Source organism: Terrapene carolina, unplaced genomic scaffold (assembly GCF_002925995.2).
Source record: "Terrapene carolina triunguis isolate 2854851 unplaced genomic scaffold, T_m_triunguis-2.0 Scaffold23, whole genome shotgun sequence".
Lineage (NCBI taxonomy): Eukaryota > Metazoa > Chordata > Testudines > Emydidae > Terrapene > Terrapene triunguis.
In genome coordinates, this window is record NW_020664374.1 from 12,348,839 (window position 1) to 12,371,459 (window position 22,621).

Consider the following 22,621-nt stretch of genomic DNA (forward strand, 5'->3'; position numbering starts at 1 on the left):
TCTGATGATAATTTAGTTTATAACCAGATAATTTAGCTTGTAAACGCTACTGAGTTTAACACTGGGCTTTTTTTTTTTTTTTTTTTAAGAGGCAATGTCAATGTAGGCAACAACTGGGCAGTGTAGTTTACAAATTTGTCCACAATGGACTTTGGTCTTGTGCCCATTGACTAAACGGTGAAGTCTAAAGCCCCATTGTCTTCAATGGGGCAGAATTAACAGCAATGGGATCCTAACAACACTGCTCTGAGGGGGATTTGTTTGTGTGTTTTTCTAAAGAGCAGTGGTGATTTATTTGACAAAGTAAATTGCATTGGTTTCAACTGGGAATGTGCAAACTGATGTAGATGAAGCAGGAGCCAATTTCAAACTGCTCAAAATTCAAACCAAACTCAAACCTTCTCAAGGTTCAAAAAAGTATAGCTAACTTCATTTTATTACTCTCATTTTCCCCCTCACATAGTTACCCTTAACAAGAAGTATGACTTTTTCTATTGTTATTGATCCAAAAGGCAACAGTATGACATAGACATAGCACTTTTAGATCATTTCTGTAGAATATGCGTAAGATTATTTTTCTCAACAAGGGCAGGACTGGAAAGACTGAAGTAAATAAAAATAGTTCTTCTAATATTTCTTACCCAGCCAGAAACAGAAATCTCATGACATCCTGTTTGCATGAGACTTTTAGTCCAGTTTTTAGACGAGAGGTTTGGGAAAGCATCTGAACTTCTGGAGTGCTGCTCCACCATTCCCCCCTGCAAAAAAAGGGGCTAATTCAGTGAGTTGGGTGGCAATTCAAAAAAAAAAGTGGAAAGGCATTATGAGGATGGCCGTTGCTATAATTGATGGAGCTGTTCTTTCCATTAAGGTCACATAGCCCCATGAGCTACAACAGAAGCATCAGAAGAAGGTCAGCGATGATGCAACACTGAGTACAGACAGATTTGTTGATGGGCTTAATAAAACAGTAGGAAAATTCTGCCTTCATTTAAACACGTGCAACAAAAACAACATCAACGTACATGTTAACTAATTTGACCAAGTATCTAGACCAGAATTTTTTATTTATGGGGGCAACTATTGTTCTCTGGGGTGGGGAAAGCGAAGGGCCAGTGACAGAATGCAGGCATTATGTCCTACTGCAGATAACTTTTTCAAACCTGTAGATTAATTATAAACCTTCAATTGTAGCCTTAGAGACATATGTGCAGTAGTTAACCCTACTGACTCAAATCCTGTCCCCTACCCCTTCAGATGAGGAAGGCCCAAAACACAGTGGAACTACCACAATTTTGTTGTGACCATGACAGCAGCACCCCAGGCACCAATGTACAGGAGGAGGCAGGAAACATAGGAAGGGCAAGGTAAGGGCATGTTATTCTGTGACTACGTATTCCTCTGCAGTGAGAGTGAAGTGGCTGTGGACAGTGTGTGCCCTTGAAGATAGTGAGAGTTGCAGACCTTCCACCTCTCCACAACCTTCATATTCACATGCATCAGCACCAATTTCTCCTCTTCTATTTTACAGAATCTATTTGGGTTGGATACATAGAAAAACCTCTATTTTTACTTAGGTTAATTTTATATTGCATTTTACTTACGGATGCACCAGCAATGTATTCCTTTAACAATTTCTTCCTCTCTATCTGTTAGTCATTGAAAAGGGTTTCTCCTTATATATATGGTGAGGCTTTTTTGTGTGGAGAATATCATATTTTAATAAATATTTCAATGGTTTACCATCCTCCCCCCCACACACACACTTTTCACATTTTAATAGATTATGTATACACACTCACCATAATATATATATAGGAAAGAGTCAATGTGGTATGAGTTTTGTTTTTCCCTTTTAACTTTTTTAGTTATGGGGCAAGGCAAGCACAAAGTGTCATCGACTACAGCCTAACAATTCTAGCAAATGACTTCTGAACAAGATACATTTGTGGCAAACAGCTGCCTGTCTGTAATCAGTTTTAAAGTTTGACCATATTGTCTGGGCCCCTTTAAACAACAGAGCTCAGTTATACAGCCTCATGTTTCAAGAGAGCAAAACATGAATCAAAGAGGACACTTTCACATGGATCAGTTTCAATGAAGAGCTTGCCGCAGTGCAAGCACAGACAACTGCTAGCCAGGGCCAGCCCTAGACCAAATGGCACCCCAGGCGCAGAGCATCTTCAACACCCCCTCTCATTTGTTAAACTTTTGAATAATTTACATCACCCCAAGCCCGGTGCCCTCCAAGCCCTGCACTCCATGCAGTCACCTGCCCCTAAATCCGGTCATAAGTTATCAATTATACAGTATTTTACCTGACAACAGGGTTATTTTCAACAAGGGAACACTTCTTTTCTGGTTTCTCTTTTCCCATCAGTTTCATGGAAAGATTTCCTCTACTTAGTTAGTCATCATTTCCCTCAACCCCAATATTCTGAGCCTCTCATGATAGTGCTAAGGAGTACGGTCTTTTAATCCATCCAAAAATGTTGTTTGTTTATAACAAGACAAGTTAGAGTTTATCTTTAGACACAGAATTAAAACGTCAATATTTTTAAACTAATTCCAAAAGTGTGAAACTCAGGATTTTACAATATAGTACATGCAATTATAGGAAGTGATACAAGGAGGTGAGGTGCAGCTTGTGATTTTAGAGACAGTCCTGAACAAGGAGTGGTACCATCAACAGCACTATTCCAGGAGTAGTTCCAGGAGCTTCTGAGGGCTGGTCCACACTTACCCCCCAAATCGAAGTAAGGTACGCAAATTCAGCTACGTGAATAACGTAGCTGAATTCGACATACCTTACTTCGCCTTACCGCGGTTCAGACGCGGTCCACACGCGGCAGGCAGGCTCCCCGTCGACTTCGCGGTACTCCTCTCGCTGAGCTGGAGTACCGCAGTCGACGGGGATCACTTCCTGGTTCGATTTATCGCGTCCAGACCAGACGCGATAAATCGAACTCGGAACTTCGATCCGCAGCCGTCGAACTACCGGGTAAGTGTAGACTAGCCCTGAGTCACTGTTGCCCCCTTGCTTCCTCTTATATCAGGGGTTCTCAAACTGGGGGTTGGGACCCCTCAGGGGGTCATGAGGTTACTACATGGGGGGGCCGCGAGCTGTCAGCCTCCACACCAAACTCCGCTTTGCCTCCAGCATTTATAATGGTGTTAAATATATAAAAAAAAGTGTTTTTAATTTGGGGGGGGGGTGTCACACACAGAGGCTTGCTATGTGAAAGGGGTCACCAGTACAAAAGTTTGAGAACCACTGTCTTATATTAAGAGTAAATTACAAACCTCTCCAGCTCAGCTAAACAAATGTCATCTGCAAATTCTGAAAATTGTTCAGAGTTGTTATTTTGATGGCAGAAATGAGAGACTTAGGACCGTCAATGGGTGCCATTAAAAACTCAGCATTTACAGCAAGCAGTAGTTAAATTTATTACCATATTTATGGTACTTCCCATTCTAAATACAAAGAGTACTGGGATGTAAATGGCTACCAGCACACTTGGGATATAAAACACTTTTTCAGGAATTTAAGTTCTTTTGCTCAAGCTTTGTGATTCTGATCTCACTTCAGTTTTTATAATACTTCAGTATAATACCAATGACTTCAATGGAAATACTCCTGGTTTATCTGATTTGAGCTCAGAATTATACTCCTGGGGGAATTCTGCGCCACTGAGCAAGCACAGAATTAATGTCCCCCACAGATTTTACTCTTTCCTCATAGAATAATTGATTCACGCGCCCTCCCTGGCAGTGGTCCCGAGCAGGAACTTTTGGTTCAGGCATTGGGAGCAGCTGAGGGAGACGTAAATCATAGCCTGGTGGTGGGGGAGAGATCGGGCATGCATGCGAGACTCTGTCCCTCTCACTTGCTATTGTGCTATACCCAGAGCTGCTGGGCTCCAGCTGCTAGTCCTGGCTGGGCTAGTGGGGGACGAGACTTCCTCTTCCACTGTATGGATCAGGGGAGTCTGGGTGGGGAGTGGGGTAGTGTCTGGATGCATAGGAAAGAGTCAGTGTGGTATGAGTTTTGTTCTTTCCTTTTATGTTTTTTAGTTATGGGGCAAGGCAAGCACAAAGTGTCATTGACTACAGCCTAACAATTCTAGCAAATGACTTGGGTAGACAGGGGGGGCAGCTCCCCATATGGTGACCCCTCCCCCAGCTGCAGGAAGCTCCACCCCCATTTCCTGTCCCCATAGCTCCCCAGCTTGCAGGGGGAGGAGTCACTGTACAGGGAGCTGCCCCCCCGTCCACCCAACCCCCATGCATCCAGTCCCCACCCCACACCCCGATTCCCCCGCTGAGCTCCATCCCCTGCATCCAGACCCCCCACACACACACCTAGACCCCCCCCCCACCAAGCTGCCCGCACCCGATTGCCTCACACAGAACCCTCACCCCACACCTGGATCCCCCACACTAAGCCCCTCCACACTTGGATCCTGCTGGGCTGAACCTGTCTGCCCACACCTGGATTGGGGACTAGGGATGGGCGTGCATGTGAGACTGTCCCCCTCGGTGGCTATTGCGGTGTGCCCAGCACAGAGGGGCAGGGCCCAGGGCTGTTTCTTGGGGAGGCCTGGCCCTTGCACTGTGTCAGGGTTGGATGCAGCTTCATCACTGAGCCTGTGGCCCAGGAGTGGGGGCTCAGAGTGACTCCCATTTTTGTGCAGCCAGTGGCCTGCACGCCTCACTGCCACGCTGAAACCTCCATTCCCATTGCCCTTCGAATCTATTGTCTGCGACAATTTCAGTTCTAATCCAGTGTCACAGCTAACTACAAAATTGAACATATAGTTTAATTTGAAACTATCTTATATTTAGCTGTGACACCAGAGTACATTTCCCAGCCCTGAAGAAAAACTCTGTGTAGCTCGAAAGCTTGTCTATCTCACCAACAGAATTGGTCCACTAAAAGATACTACATCATCCACCTCATCTTTCTGATGTTTTATATGTCAGAGAAAGGCCACTGACAAAAAGAGTCTATAGTTGCTTATGGAACAAAAACCCTCTCAACCTCAAAAATACTTGAAAAAATAAGTCTCAAAAAGAGGAATTTAGCCACAGTCACTCCTATTGGATCCCCTATTCTTACTGTCTTTGAAGAGCCTTCTGATCCACCAAATACTATCAAACTGAATTAAAAGATCATGCTGCTACTCCTGCTTTTCTGTCTCTGCGGAACTGATGGCTAGAGTAGAAATTTCAAAAGAATGCACTCAAATTACACATCAGATTTCGCCTGCTGAGTCTTTTTGAACTCACCATTTTTCACATCCAATTTTTTAGGATCATGTGAAAAATTGTGCATGTAATTTTAAAAGTTGGATTGAGGCACCTTTGAAAACATATCCTTATATAAACAACTGTTGACGTGTGATAGTGTTAATGCTTGTTTCCTAAGGGAAAAAAATGTTACTATTGAACAATATTGACTGCCCCTTGCCCTTTCTCTTCCATTGTTAAAATCCTAGAAACAACGGGAACTGTTTTAGAGATAACAAATAGTAAATAACCTTGCAGATGTTACCAGAAGGCAATGATGGCTATATCTGTGCCAATCTAATTCTAGCTGCAACAAAAATCTCACACCTCAGCAGCTGCAGAGAAGAAAGCTAAGGACTCCGTCAAATCATTCTAATGGAAAAGAGGAACAGTAAGTTAAAGTACCAATACAGGGATCTGACTCTGAAAGTGCTTTTGTTTGAGGTACTCTTTGGAAAAACACAGGTATGAAATGAACTATTGTATATTGCCAGAACACACACAGGAAAAAGTCACAAGAAAAGTGATGCTCCTCATGCACCCTATACAAGTCACAAGAAAAAGACCATCTCAAACTCTTTCAAGCAGCACCATACGGCACATCACCCAAAAGTCAAGAGTACACCACTTTTTCTTTCACTTATTATTATTTATTTATAGCATACTCAAAGTATGCTAAGCGCTTTACCGACATGTTTAATGACTATGCTCCAACCTTGAAGAGATTATTTGATCACCAGAAAATAAAGGATGGATGGGAGAAGGGAGTAAAGGATAAAACATACATGCACAGCAATATCTGGCATGTTACTTCTTTTTCCATGATCTTTATATCTAATCAAGTCCCTTGAATTACTCACTCACCATTGTTGCCTTATGATAAAAATGCCCTCCTCTTCCACTTGCCTCCCTCCCTTCCCTTCTCTTTTCCCTCTCCCAATTCTCGGTTGAGTATGAAACCATTAGAAAAACAGCTAGTTAGACAATATCTACATCAATTGTCCCAAGGTAGCTTGCAGATCTAATAGGGGCAGACAAAGATCTCCCTCGTGTTCTCTACCCCAGTGACTAGAAGCAGCTTCGGCTTCTGATTCCCTGTTGGACTGAGGTGAGAAAGTGGGTCTGCAAATTTGGCCTCAGGAGTTGCTGGGCCAGGAATCTCCCAGCTTCAGATGTTTAAGAGAGGCTCTTGCCACTGCTCCCCCGTGGAAGAAGGAACAAAACGCTGTCCCCATAGTGGTACAGTCAATGACTATATGTTTGTACAGTGCCTAGCACTGTGGAGTCTTGACCTAGTTGGTCTCTGCAATCTTCTTCTTCCTCACTTTAGTCCCATCAAATAGAATCTGCTCTATGAGTCCTCTCCCTCCAAAGTGCTCTGCCAATGCCAGATCCTCCATCACACCACATGTTAATATGTTTTCGTTTATGATATCCCACAACTACTTCTTGGGTCGGCCTACTTCAGTCTTGGTCTGTTGGAGTCTCTTACCCACACAGTTGTCAGGACTGAGCTTTACATGACCAAGCCACCTAAGTCTGCACCACTCCCTCATTTTTTGTTTTGTGTGTGTTACTTTGAGCATGTCTCTAACATACACATTCCTCACATGGTCTCTCTTGCTTACCCCTCTCATCCATCTCAGCATTTACATTTCTGTGGAACAGATAACTTGCTCGTGTTTCTTTTTTGTGGCCGAATGCTCAGTGCCCTACATTAAAACTGGATGGAGCACCATTTTATAGACTTTCCCTTTAATTGTACTATTATTTTCCTGTTGGCCTCTGCAATATACATTTTAAATAAATAACAATAATCTCTGTTCCCTAGATTCAGGAGCAGCTCTTGCCACTGCTGAGCATAATGACTGCATTATACACAATTTGGAGGAAGGGGAGGCAGCACAGATCATGTATATTTGCATGAGGTGCTACCATTTTGTTAATAAATATAAAATCTGGGGAAAAGATGTACAGAACAATTTAGAGCAAAGGAAACAGCAATGAGTTTACACTGCAAAGTTTTTAATCTGCTTTCAAAAAATCTGGCATGTCTTGCACGCCCAGAAAGGGCATCTCGCACCCCCAAGGGGTGTGTGCACCCCAGGTTAAGAACCACTGCTCTAATGACTAGAACACATGAAAGAGAATTGATGATCTGCTGGTAACATTGCTTGATGCATATGTCAAGTTCAGAAAATGTGAAGAAAAAAACCGAATGGTTTTAAAAATCAGTTTAATCAAACCCAAGACAACAAACATTAATATGCCTTAATCATAATCATATGATTATTGCGTTGCATGGTACAGTTAGTGTTATATAGCGCTCCTACAGTGCTTTAACGGGTTTTGATTTTTTTTAAAAAATGTTTAAACTTAACTTTGAATTTCCCAGGCTTGTAATGCTTGCTTTTAGAATACTTACAACACCCTTGCAATTATTTTTACCCTTAAATTTTTTGACGTGTACTCTCAAACTCAACTCCACTTTAACAGTGTTTTGTCTGAAGATGTATTTGACATCATTTTAATTTTAACGAATAGTTGAATTTAAAATAATAAGGTCACAGGGCTACTATGTTCATAAAATATACACATACTTAAAAAAATGTTACTACTCTCCGTCTCTATCACAACACATCATCCAACCACTAAGCATTTCCTAAACTTAGCATAACAATTATTTCCCCCTTAACCATTTACTCTATTTCTTTTTTTAAAATTTATTTTATTTTAATTATGATATAGTTATTTATTATTTAACCACATAAATCCCCGTCCTTTCTAAAACATCTCCTATCCATTGTGGTTCCTCATCACCATCTAACCCTCTCAACCATCTGAACAGATGAGGAAGATAACAATGCCAGACAAGACTATCTGATGGTCTTCTCGGTAAACAATTTCATCTTGTTAAAACTTAGGAGGGATTTGGAACAACGCTAAGAGCCCCAGCTTAGAACCCCCAGAGTTCTAGACTCTCTGAACCGATTACTTAGTCTAGTTCCCCTGGAAGCTAGAAACATATGACGGGAGAGTGTAAGACTATATTATAGTATAATCTGTACCATTTGTTAATTTTGTTGCTCTTTATGAATAACCCATGCCATCAACAAAACATTTTTTTAAAAGTTACTTTGGGGATAAAAGTGGGCGAAAAACAAACAGTAATTCCAAATAAATTGATGCCTTTGGAAGTCTTGCTAAAGCTTTGTGAAATACACAATAAAATTTACAGCACTGCTTGCTTGTTTGTTTGTTTTTAATGAACAGAAATTATAATAAAATATTTAAAAAGAGCTTAATTGAACTTCTAGAGGACCTTTTGATATTATTGTTCCCTGTGAAATTATAGTATATAGTCATATGCACGAGTCATTTCAGACATCCTCGGCTAACAAGCAAATTCTAAAATTTATTTTACAGAGGTTGTCTAAAGAAAAAAATGCTAAAAAGGTTGTAACCATAATTAAATGTTATACAGTCCTGCTCCTCTCCACCAAAGAATTCTGAATCAGGAGAACAAACAACAAAGACTTAAGGTCACACACTACAACAAAGGATGTAGGACTAAAAAGAGGATTCTCATAATTGTATAAGTATATTAACATGATAAATTAGTGTAGTGAGAGATGGTTATTCCATTTTTTACCGAGGTTACACACTCTTTGTAGCACAATAATCCCTAGAACAGCATGGCTACACATATTAGTTTTATTTTTATTGTCTGGGTATTGGCACACTTCAAAGAGGCCAGTCTGATTATATGTTTCGATAATATTCTATAGAAGTAAATGTGACTAAACATCAATGTTGACACCAAAAAGAAGAATAATCTATGCAGCAGAATACACAATTTTACATAGATTGGGCAATATCTAATGTAACAATTTATTAACTTCATGTATGCATATATCGTACCTAATTTATGTACTCTAACAATTTTTATTAAACCTGTTTCATCTAATTTCTGAAGTTCATGTACAGAATGAACAAGAAGCTATTGAATTTCAAGTTTCCCTAGAACACATTTTGCCAGGTTTAATATAATACTTTTATTAAATACTAAAGCTGCATAACTTGAAAGAAAGGTGACAACTGGCTGCTGCTCAAAATCATTCAATACTAAGCAAGCAGGACGAAAATATTCAATCTTGTAAAGTTAGTTATAATTTTTTCCACATCCTTCATACAATATATTGTGCTCACTGAGGAGATTGAATAATTGATCCTATTGAGAAAGGCTTTGTGTGTTTCTTCTAAGGCCCATATTCTTTCCTAATGCATTAACTACCATTAAGCCTAATGTTAATAGAAGTTACAAAGATACAAAAGGGAAAATATATTCATAAATATGAAAATCAGCAACAGAAAAAAAAGTGTTTTTAAAAGCATACATTAATCAATGCTGAGTTAAAAATAGAAATCCATTACATCCATAAACGTGCTAGTAATAACCAAAAGTACATTATATATGGAATGCATATACATAACATACATATGTATGTAATTCATATATACACACACATATATATTTACACACACACATTTTATGCACCCTCATATGTATCTATTTATATGCACATGCACTGTACATTTGTGTGCGTTTGTGCATGTGTGTAAATTTGGATATTACTAGTACCTTGTATGTGTATTATACACATACACACACAAATTATATACACTCTCTATTATATGTACACACACACACACACACACACACACACACACACACACACAGAGTACATGTAGATATTACTAGTATCTTTGTATGTATAGGTATTGATCTACCCATACATACTATTAATAGATGCACATAATGATGTACGGTCTGATCCTGGAAGCACATACTCATGTGTGGTCAGCAGGACTATTTACATGAGTACAGGTTTGCAGTGTCAGACCCTGATGATATTACAATACATTTGCAACCTGATTAATGATCAGTCCATAAATTAAAAATAATACAAAAAGGAAGTAAGGAACACATAGCTGGACTGAAAATTTCAGCATATATTGTACCAGAATCTCTACAAAGACATTTAGATATTAAGGGTTTTAACCTCAAGTTTAAAACAACAGGGAAAGATGCATGCATTGTTATACTCTATTTATAGAAGCTTTGGATTTGGCAGAAGGCCTTCTATCATAATATGCTCAAAGTAATTTTGTAAGATGTAACTTTGATTTTCTCAGTGCTTAAATATTTTATAGTTGCTTCCCACTGAAAAATGTTTGAGCACTAAGCTTGTTAAGGTAAATGGATTATTTTCCCCTGTGTCCTGATTCAGATTAGGAAAAAAGAAATAGATATTTTTAATGGATTCTGTCACAAAATCATCACACCAAAATGTGGATTTTGATTATAGTGTTGTCAATTTTTGTAATTTCTTTCCATGAAAAAAAAACAAAAAACCCAGCAACCAAACATAATTTAAAGATCCCTTTTTGTTGGTGTACTTTTGGACGTAAAAATACAGAAAATGTTAATGAAAAAGGCAACACTCTCGCAGTTACAGAATTCTACTCTGGAATCTGATCTATATTTCATAAACATGCCTAACACACTTCAGCATTAATAAGAATTACACAGACATATTCAGGGCTATAGCAGACCTAACAAAAGGTATCTCCTGATTAGGTAGTATGAAAGCCACCCAAAACTGATTTCACATTGCATGGCGTTATGGGAGATATTGCTACATGAACGTTATAGACCAGATCCTCAGCTAGTGTAAATCTAAGCAGCTCCATTAACTTCAATTGAGCAATGTTTATTTACACCATTTGAGAATCTGACCCAAGATGTATTTTTTTCCCTTTTTTCAGGCCCAAATGTAACATGTTTATTAACTTAAAATGAACATTAGCTGACTATATCTGTCTTACATTTGTCCACCCACAACATTCTCTCTCACTCCAAAACCTTAGCTAATGTTAACTTATGTAGATACAACTATATGAGAATCTAATTTTGATTTGTTTCCCTGAAAAAAACTGGTATGTTTCATTCCATTGCTCCAAGACAAAAAGGAAAGGATGAATGTTCATTGAGTAATAGAGATTCTTTGCATTCATGAAGGGGGTGAGATGTGAGCATTTGCTAGAACCCTGTGAACCTCCTGTTAATATTTATAACACACTATACATTGTTTATATACCAGAAGATTAATTTTAAGTTCCACTACAAAGTTAACACTATACCATGTCATATAAATTTAATATATTACTGACTTGTCCCCAGTTTTTTTTATTATACACATATATGTCTGTGACCTACTTTATTAATTATTAATAATTATAATAAACAGAAGATTTTTCATGTAATCCTATAACTAAAAATACTAGAGGCCTGCTGCTGTAACTCACAGTGGGGCTGATAAAAGATGAAAGTACTCAGCACCTCACAGGATTGGAGTTATAACTGTCAGGGCAAAGTGATTTAGACTTTTAGTTCTCATTTCCAGAGCTTCACAATGACTATTACATTGACTGTTAAATCCACTCTAGCATGCATTCCTCAGACAAGTGTACCAGAACTCTTAATTAAAGAGCTTCATTTTTGCCACAAAAGGAGCTAGATTGTAATGGCATCTTTTGTCCCGCGGTTAATGAAGGATGATATATTGTTCAAATAATTAGCAACACTGCTGGGATAGAATGCAAGTAATTAGCATAGCTTGACACCCAGAGCTACATACCAAAAACCAGCTAGTTGCTGTTGGTAGCATCAACACTATGTTGATTTTAAAAACCCTCCACTGAAAGAAAATGTCACTTAAGATATGGTGTGTTTTGTTTTTTTAAGGAAACTGTTATCATTAGAAATTTATGAATGAGTCCAGCGATTTTACAGAATAATACATGTTCATTTTTTCAAAAATCTTTGTATCACCAAAAATCTTTTTATTTAAATAACAGTATTTTCACAACCATCAGTTTTATCCATTTCTTTTAGTTGACATTTTAGTTTATTAAATTTTAGCATTGAGCTTATTAGCTTCTACACATCCATGTGGATGAAAGTCACCATATAAACTCAAGACCAAGATCCTTCCATTCTTAGTAGCAGTAGTGTAGCTAGGCTAACCTAGTATCTATCTCAAAGGTCAATATTACCCTTAATGAAGGAGACAACCAGAATTCAAGAGTGGACTTGGAACTCTTGCTTGTCTGATAGACAGCAGAGGCCAAATCTTCAGCTGATGTAAACCCACATCACTCTGCTTATTTCAATGCAATGATGCCGATTTACATGCTGTAGATCTCGCTCTAGGATTTTAGCACATAAAATATTCTCAGCCTCTGGGAAAAAAAGGTAGGGAGAGAAGGGATAAGGCATGGTTTTCAAATAGCCTTGCTGATGGCCAGAGACTGGAGCTTTGATCTGGAAAGAAACTACCTGGCCTACTACCCTTCTACCTAGAGTGTAGTGCAGCAAATGGAGGGAAGAATTATATGAGGGGAATGGTAGCTCATGATGAAGTGGGTACCAAATGGCCTTCATTCAGGCTTGATGTTATCTGACAGAACTATCTGTGGGAAGAGATCAACCACCTGGCAGGATTGTTGGGGCCAAGGAAACACATATTTGGGTATCTTGTCACCTTGGACACAAAATGCCAAAACGTTGTAATACAGTATATAAATAGAGAGAATTTTAGCTAAAAAAATAATTTTAGTAGGAATTTAAACAATCGTTTGCATTGTCATTAAAGTGGAATGGCATCAGATGACAATCATCTACTCTACCCACTGCATTCATGTTCACAACCAGAGCTAGCAGAAAACCTACGCACAGTACAAACTAGCCTGGCTTTAAATTTCATTTTCCAAGCTATTGGTGATATTAACTCAAAGCTATAAAGAAAGGAGACAACTGTTTTAAAAATGCTCTATTTAGGCTTACTACATCTAAATAAGTCAAAATGTGAGATATTTCCTAATTGCTTATATTGAGAGATTAAAAAATATACTTACCCAATACTTAATTATGGCAGGTATTTCAAATTAAATAGTGCATTCCTACCAATATAAATCAATGAACAATAGTGATGTAACTGTTCTAATTAGTCTACCAAATAGTAACATTTCATTAAGTCAATTATTGGGTTTTTATATCCACATTATATAATACTAAATGTAAAATATTATCAATCATGACAAAAAATCTTATATTTATCAAAGAATACAATTGTGTAATATATGTAAAAATAACTATACTTCATTATTAAACAAGAAATCCTTTAAGATTTGAAAGGAAGCTGTCAGTTTCAGCCAGATTTTCTTCCCATTACTATTCACTGTTTTAATATAATATGACTTTTTGTGTATGTGCATGCACTCATATATAAACATAAAGTGTTTGTGCATATATATACACACATACATACACACACACAACAATGAAATAGTATGCATTTTGAGATAAGACCTCTAGTTAATTCAACCTATTCTGTTTGTTTCTTGCCATTGAAACCATTGTATGCAGAAGAAGAATGCTCTTTTTACCTTCATACTCATGATCTCTCAGTTGTAGTCTTCCTTTGAAATAACCAAAGCTGCATTTCCCTAAGGAACGGGGGTTGGGGTTCCTGAGGGTCTCTCTTTCTTATTCTGCTCTGCAGAAGCATGCAAATCTGGTAACTAAAAGATCCTGGGCTCAAAGAGGTATAATACTTCTCTACTTTCTGAGTTGGAGCTTTGTTAAATTAAGTCCATGCTGAAACTGGAGAACATCCAGAGAATGTGTGTTAGCAATACCGATACTATACTGAAGACATTCTGCAATGGAACACAGGACTGTCAGAGCAGCATTGTTACCTGATAGGATAGATGCCATTTCACTGTGGAAGGGGAGGTGAAAGGGGGGAGGAAACACATAACCAAGGGAATGTCACAGGTAGCTCTGAAACAATTTCATTTTTGTTTTCATTTCTATGTCTTATGTAAGTGTGGCTGAATGCTGTTGCTGGGAGAGTCCTGAAGACAGTTCTTAAATGTTTCCCCTGCTTAGTAGAGATGAGGGATTTCAAGTTGTAAGCAACCGCATTAAAAATAATCATCATCAGAATATTTAAAGAATGTCTGAAATTTCAATCAATGTCCATGTATATGTATATACACACACGCCTGTATGTACAGCGGTCAACATTAAAAACTTACCGGTCACTATGGATAATGCTTTAGGTAAATAAAAAAGTTTAATTCAATATTTGTAGAATGTTTGGTAAGTATAGGGAAGTTTAGATAATACGGAGGTAACTTTATCTAAAGCAAATTAATTGACACCTTTTCAAGAACACATATATGTGTGTACATGCATATTATATATTCATTACAGACTGCACTCCTACCCATACCAATCACTCACCAGAGGTGAGAAAACGTATTTCCCCATCATGCAACTAAGCTTCTTTTCACACCCCACTTGCTGGGCTACAAGGGGTGAGTCGATAAAACTAACCTTTAATTTGTCATAGCGCTCGCTCAAAGCTGCCACCTGATGATCACGATGCCGTCCAACCAGTTTACACAAGGCACAGATTAACTGATCATCAGTCACGCAGTACATGTTAACTTTCTCGTCCTCATGCTCCAGACACATTAATCCTCGGATGTGAGAGTCCGGAATAGGCTCTATCAAACGGTGGCCCGTGAATGGCTTCTTGTTCGGGTGAGTCGCTTTCAGGCACTCCTCGCAGTAGGACACCTCGCAAGTGACACAGGTCTTCACTGCTTCCTGGGCAGGGTCCTGGTCACAGAACTGGCAGAGAACTTTTTCACTGGATGACATGCTGTTGCTATCAAATGCCCGCTCTCGGCGGGTTTCGCTAGGAGAATTGGGCCCACTCACTGAAGCTTTCTGAAACCTATCGATAATATTCTGCAGGGTGACGTTGCGCTTCAGTCCGTCTAGACCACGTTGATTGAGAGTGATGACATAACGACAAGTAGGGCACTGGAAGGCAGTGATGGATTCCACTGATTCGTTGGTGGCACAGTGGGAGACCAATATGCGATGCGCACAGTTGAAACAGAGGCTGTGAGCGCAAGGCAGCAGCAGTGGGTCCTCAAACAGCTCCAGACAGATAGGGCAGGTCAATTCCGACTCCAGTGTTTCCATCTTCAGGCAAAGCTTTCCTGTGTCGTCAGCGAAATCCAGGGAAGCTGATCGGCTATCTGGAAACATAACGCAAAATTCGATTAGGCGAGAGAGAGCAAGAGGGGTCAGCCACGGGGGGTTGTCAACTTTCGCCACTGGTACTATCAAGCCACCACGGCAGACTGAAGAGCTATCTAAAGTTTTGAATCTGCATAGGCACATGTCAAGGTATTTAAAATTGTACTATTTTGTATTTAAAAAACAAAAACAATTAAAAAAAAACATAATTTACTGTTTTGTATTTAAAAAAACAAAACAAAAACAAACAAAACCCTTTTGTCAATTTCTCTATCTTTAACATGAGATTGAGGGCAACAGCAGATGTTTTCTGGTGCTTTTGAATTATTAAAAGCCAAAACTAAGACCTTCAAACTGCAGAACAACATATCACAGTAAAAATAGATTCCTGCTGCAGAAGCGGCTGTCTGCTTTGCTAACCTACTGGCATTTTTCTTATTTCTGTTTTGAAGAGCAGCAGAGCAAGGATTAAGCCACAGTATTATAATAGATAATCTAAAAACTCCTCGTTGCTTCTGTACTTCACATTGTGGCGTTGTCTCAGATTACAAATTTTAATTAATGTTACAGTCATGGTACATAAATATACTCGGTATATCTGTCTCTCTATATAGCCTATGTGTGTGTGAATATACATGTAGTGCTGTGTGTATGTATAGAGTACATAGGTATATATATTTTTTCAAGAATGTGTATATATGCATAAATACATCACACACACACACACACACACACACACACACACACACACACCCCTAATACGGTGTATACGTACACATATACACAGCAGCAGCAATGGACACAACAGAAATATCTAGAGAGATTAGGCAAAATATAATATAAAGAGAAAATATTAGCTCTGCACAAATTTCAAATGAGTTTGACCTAAGACACAACATGAGCTTCTGGAAGATCATTGAGCTAAAGTGAAATATCTGTGGCTTGTTTAGTTTAACAAATTTATCTTGGTGTGTGTATAATCTTTGTTGTTACAATTTAGAAGGAAAATAGACTATCGGCTGAAAATCCTCAGTTTAGTGGTTTACGGATCAGCTGAAGTGGATAAGGAATCACCAATAACTTTTAGCTGGAGGGCATGGGATTTTTCAAGAAAATGCAGCAGTACATCCCTGAAAAGAGATCAACTGAAACTTCATTTTGTTTCCTCTTCTCTATTCAAGTTACAGGGAGTGATTTCGAAAGAGTCGCCCTACGCAGCTCTCCCTGCCTAAGCTCTCATCAAGGCCCCATTGCTATTGCAAGCAGACAGGTCAGTGAAGCGGAAGCAAAAGCTATGCTTCACACTCACAGAGCTGTACCTCTTCACAGTACAATCTATTTAAGCTTTGTTGCTCATAACTGAGGACAGCTTCAGATGGCACAGCTGCATACTCTTTACACTGTAAAGTCATTGTTCAGTTGTGTGAACTCCTGCCTCCCTCCCACTTCCAAAAAAAAAAAAAAATCACATACAAATCTTGGTTCATTAAGGGTGAAGAGAGCCTGGTGCTCATTAGCAAGCTTGGGAACCAAATCTCTTTGAACTTTCTGCATTTCACCACAATTAAATTTGGGACTGCAGTTACAGTGACAGGAATGCTATATATAACACCAATACAAACCATAACAGAACAGAAAAGTTCAACAAATGGAGGCAAGGTTCAAATCACCCGTTAATTCTTATTCATACGTGCTTTGTGGCAAGGGCACTGAGGCTTTAGCTCCAGAGATGTTTTTGCCCCTTTGCAGTCTTCCAGATATTTGCCAAAAACTCTGGAGATTTTTAAAATGCACTGACCTCATCACAAGTCTTAATTTTCAGGTCTACTGTGATGATGATCTTGGTTCAACTAAAGTTCACTTTGCCACTGTCTAATTCAGTTATAACTATCCATCAAATGCCAGAAATACATGCTGTGCCTGTTAAAAATTAAAGACCTGTTGATTTGACATGGGTGCAATGATAACCCTCCACTCTCACATCAACCACAGTCACACAGCACACAAAAGATGAAAGCATATTCTGCAGATGAAGAACAGTGTCTCTTTTCTTTTCTTCATTCACTGTTCCGTGGAAGATCCAGATGATCAAAACCTCATTCATGCTGTTTGAATTCATTCCACACCACAACGGAATACCTCATCACCCATTTATCCTGCATTTTATATGATGAACTGAAAATAACAGAAGGGGATTTATGGTTGGCAGAAGCCAAGGTTTTAAGCCAGCAAACCTAATTGTTACTTCTACACTGGCATTTCTGTGAAAACACACTGACCTTCAGCGTTTCTTTCTTATAACTGTTTGGGATTCGGGGCTTCTTCCATGTGTCCTTTTATACATGGAAATCCCTGTGGCTGTGTGTGTGGCAGGTGATCTCCTTATCTCTGTTCAGTTGCCTTCTTGAAACACATGGCTTTTAATGATAGTCAACTACAGATAAACCAGGAGGTATCTGCACCACTGATCCAAAGGTTGGAGTTTACCCAGTGTTTCAGAAAGGTCTTTATAGACTATTTTGTCCAAGTCTGATGTGGGATCAGATTCTGGTACCTTTACTCACACTGAATGGTAACTTACTCCTTGAGTAGCACTACTCAGTGAGAGTAAGGGTATCAAAATCTGGCCCTCAGATTGTAAGCTTGTTCAGGCAGAGGCCTGTCTTCCTGTTTGTTCAGAGTTGAACACATTGAGGGAGCTCAATAAATGATACATGTCCCCTTGTACCAAATATTGCTAAAACCTCTAGCAAAATCATCTGCACCGCCTCTCCTTTACAGCTGCCAATGACAATTACTTTTAATAACACTGCATTTTTTATTACCACTGCCTCTGTGCCTGAACCAAAACCAATGTAAGCTCTAAGAGGGACAGAGTATGCTAAAGACAATCCAAATAGGAGTATCTAACCAACTACAATCCTGCTATTATACTTTTAAACAATTCAATGCAGGTCATGTTAGCAATCCACCCACAAAGTCTCTTAAAACCAAATGCTATTTTTCTCAAATTTTCATGTATAAGCTTTCACTTTCCTGACATTTCTGGAAAACTTCTAACCACTTGAAATTGGAAGACTGCACTTTAGGACCAATAAAAAAAAAACCAACTTATGCCAAGCGTATTGTCATAGAAACAAAAATTCAGTATAAATGGCTTATAATAGATTCTGTTGTGGCTTTACAAAGCTGTAGTCCATAAAATTACTGCCACCCAGCCAATGCAGGAGAAACAGCAATAGGGAAAAGAACTTGGAATATATAATTTGGTAATTTCAAAAATATAGAATTACAGGCATAAAAATATCATTGCAGTGAGAAATACTAAGTTCTACTCATAAGAAGTAATTTTAGCTATAGACAACAGTGAGATAGCAAATGATAAAACATGAATATTATTTCTAGCTGGGAAACCTACTTCAGTAAGAACTTAATGTAGGCCTGGCTTGACATGAGTAATTGGACATGGGTGAGGTCTCACTTTTTGGGAGACAGGATTAGGATCAGTAGGCTGAAAACAAAATGTCTTTACTAGCCAAGATACGAGGGAACCATTTACAATGTCCAAGCTAACAATGGATAAGTCGGGAATGTAAAGATGAGATAAACAGTAAGTTGTACATGGACAGTGCATGGACAGAGCATGCCGCACAGAGATTAGTTCCTACAAAGTAACCAAGCCATGTGCTGCAACGTACAATAAATGCAATGTGATGTGCGAATGTATATAAAAGGAAGAGGTTTGCTGTGTAACTTTGGATATGTGGTATGTCCTATGCTCAACCACTATGCTTGAATCTGATCCACTCAGCGTAGCTTTGCTGTATACCAGTGGTTCTCAACCAGGGGTCTGGGGCCCCCTGGAGGACCGCGAGCAGGTTTCAGGGGGTCCGCCAAGCAGGGCCAGTGTTAGACTTGCTAGGGTCCAGGGCAGAAAGCCGAAGCCCCATCTCATGACTGGAGTCAGACTGAATTCTTGGGAAACTGAGTGGAAGAAATCTCAGGGGAAACAGAATACTTGGAAGTCTGAATCTCCTCTCACATAATGTAGTGTATGAAATATGGTGGAAATAGAATGTTGGCCTTAAAGGTTGAAATGTCACTGAAATCAGTAACAAAACTCCCTTCCTATGACTTCAATGGGCCAGGATTTGACCCATTGTTTTAAGACAAATTGAAGAACTTTGAATTGGTGATGACTCCTTTTAATTGCATAAGGAGAGCATCCTCAAGCTCCAGAAAAAGAGAAGTAAGAGAAATGGACAATTTAAACTGAAATTTGACTAATTTACATTAGCTTGCAAGTGTCAAGTACAAGTGGAGTACAGTGGGAAATTCTTCATTTATATGATTGTTTCATTACTATTATGATATGCAATATGATTTTATTACTATGTTTACTTTATTATTTCTGTGCTTTATCATTTTATTTAAGCTTGATTTAAACACACAGAGCAGGAGTATTATGATAAAAGAAAAAACAGAAGTCCAAGAAGAATGTGTCTTTGAACTGTATATTATTAGTTGGATATGTATGAAATGCATTAATATAACTTCAATAAAGAGCTACATTTAAAGAGAAAATGTTCATAGTGGAAAATCATCTCTTTTTAAAACTCGCAATTCTACACATCTATTATTGGTCAAAAAGCCTAACACTTCTTCACTGACAATATCCAGAGCCTGTGCCATTAAAGTAATAAAGACTCTTGCAATTTATTTCAATGAGAGCATGATCAAGACCCAAAAATATATTCACTGAGGAGCATGTAACATGTTCTCCTTGGCTCTAGTAAGTATTTTGCAGCTATTATAGCAAACAGAGAAAAATTTCAATGTACCCTACATGTGTGTTAGTATTCCTCCTTGAGGTGACATTGCAATTAACCCCTTAAACAATTTCTTTAAGGTTACAGACCAAAGTACAATGATAATACTGTACTTTGAGTATTTCTTCTCTACTTTTCTTTGGTCCTGGGAGTGCAACAGCAATTAAATACTTTAAAGTCCCTACACATACCAAGAAGCTGAAACTCTTCTATCTTTGCAGGTAGATTTGATAACCGTCCTATCTTCATACTCATCACCACAACATTTGAGTGCCTGATTTTTTTCACTTTAGCATTAACTACATAATAATAGGTTTCAGAGTAGCAGCCGTGTTAGTCTGTATCCGCAAAAAGAACAGGAGTACTAGTGGCACCTTAGAGACTAACAAATTTATTAGAGCATAAGCTTTCGTGGGCTACAACCCACTTCTTTGGATGCATATAGAGTGAAACATATATTGAGGAGATATATATACACACACATACAGAGAGCATGAACAGGTGGGAGTTGTCTTACCAACTCTGAGAGGCCAATTAAGTAAGAGGGAAAAAAAAAAACCACTGACCCAGGAACCTATCCTTGTAACAAAGCCCGATGCCAACTCTGTCCACATATCTATTCAAGTGACATCATCATAGGGCCTAATCACATCAGCCATACCATCAGGGGCTCATTCACCTGCACATCTACCAATGTGATATATGCCATCATGTGCCAGCAATGCCCCTCTGCCATGTACATTGGCCAAACCGGACAGTCTCTACGCAAAAGAATTAATGGACACAAATCTGACATCAGGAATCATAATACTCAAAAACCAGTGGGAGAACACTTTAACCTGTCTGGCCATTCTATGACAGACCTGCGGGTGGCTATCTTAAAACAGAAAAACTTCAAAAACAGACTCCAACGAGAGACTGCTGAGCTGGAATTGATATGCAAACTAGACACAATCAACACAGGATTAAATAAAGACTGGGAATGGCTGAGCCATTACAAACATTGAATCTATCTCCCCTTGTAAGTATTTTCACACTTGCTTCTTATCAAACTGTCTGTACTGAGCCATCTTGATTATCACTTCAAAAGTTTTTTTTCCTCTTACTTAATTGGCCTCTCAGAGTTGGTAAGACAACTCCCACCTGTTCATGCTCTCTGTATGTGTGTATATATATCTCCTCAATATATGTTTCACTCTATATGCATCCGAAGAAGTGGGTTGTAGCCCACGAAAGCTTATGCTCTAATAAATTTGTTAGTCTCTAAGGTGCCACTAGTACTCCTGTTCTTTCTACATAATAATGTCATTATTACCAGATAATGTCATCCGCCATTTTGACCCAATAAATTCAGGACAAGACTAGGTATTGCTAATTTCTGAAGAATGCTAATTTTATAACTGAGGTAAAACTATACTTAAAAATAATAGGCTAGAGTCTCTAGTTAACTAAGGACACTTTGTGTCAGAAAGTCAATGGAGACTAACCCTCTACTGGAGTAAAGCTAGCAGAGGTGGCTCGAATGCTTCTATACAGTTGCCCATTCCTCAGAGATAGTGGAAGGAGAGGGTGTGTCGGGGCAGGTCATGGACAAAATGGGGGTAGGTAGCAATGTGGTAGAAAGGATCTCTACTACTCTTGATCCTCCGTTGGCATAAGGTTCTTGAGCCAGTGGCATAAATAAGGGCTGTCCTTGAGCAGTCCTACACTGTGCTGAATCAGCTGCCACTCTCCACTGTGTTCAAGTGCATGTAAAACTGAGTAACCTGATAAACTGTATTTATTCAGAAGCAAAAAAAAAGTGTGTCGTGCTGTATCTGGAGATTCTCTGATGTGTCTCCTCACTAACAAGATTTCAGTTTTTCATGTGTTGGTGAATCAAATCCTAAATATACCCAAAGCCAGGGCCAGCTCCAGGCACCAGCGCAGCAAGCAGGTGCTTTGGGCAGCCGAGGGGAAGGGGCGGCACATCCGGCTCTTCGGCGGCAATTCGGCGGCGGGTCCCTCGGTCCCTGTCAGAGGGAAGGACTCGCCGCCGAAGTGCCACCGATCGCAATCGCGGCTTTTTTTTTTTTCCTTCCCCCCCGCCGCTTGGGGCGGCAAAAACCCTGGAGCCGGCCCTGCCCAAAGCAGTTTCCATTGGCATTTTTTCCTAGCAACATTTACTGACAACATATTGGCTTTGGGATACTACTGATTCTAGATTTCAGTACTGCAATGTCAGGGCCCTGGCCACAAACACTTACATGTGTCACCAGCACTGGAACCGGGTCAGGGTGCCATGGCCACCCCACTTTTTAACAAAAGAAACATATGTGCT

General features: G+C 39.1%; 1 protein-coding gene across 2 annotated transcripts in view; it reads right to left on the reverse strand.

Moving 5' to 3' along the window:
- LOC113406219 (E3 ubiquitin-protein ligase Midline-1) overlaps positions 1-22,621 on the reverse strand; it is a 354,834-nt gene that overhangs the window by 109,065 nt on the left and 223,148 nt on the right. For both annotated transcript variants that reach the window (XM_026649567.1, XM_026649563.1), the window contains exon 2: positions 14,756-15,471. In XM_026649567.1, coding sequence (XP_026505352.1) covers positions 14,756-15,415 — 660 coding nt within the window. In that variant the 5' untranslated portion in view covers positions 15,416-15,471. The remainder of the gene's footprint in view (positions 1-14,755; positions 15,472-22,621) is intronic.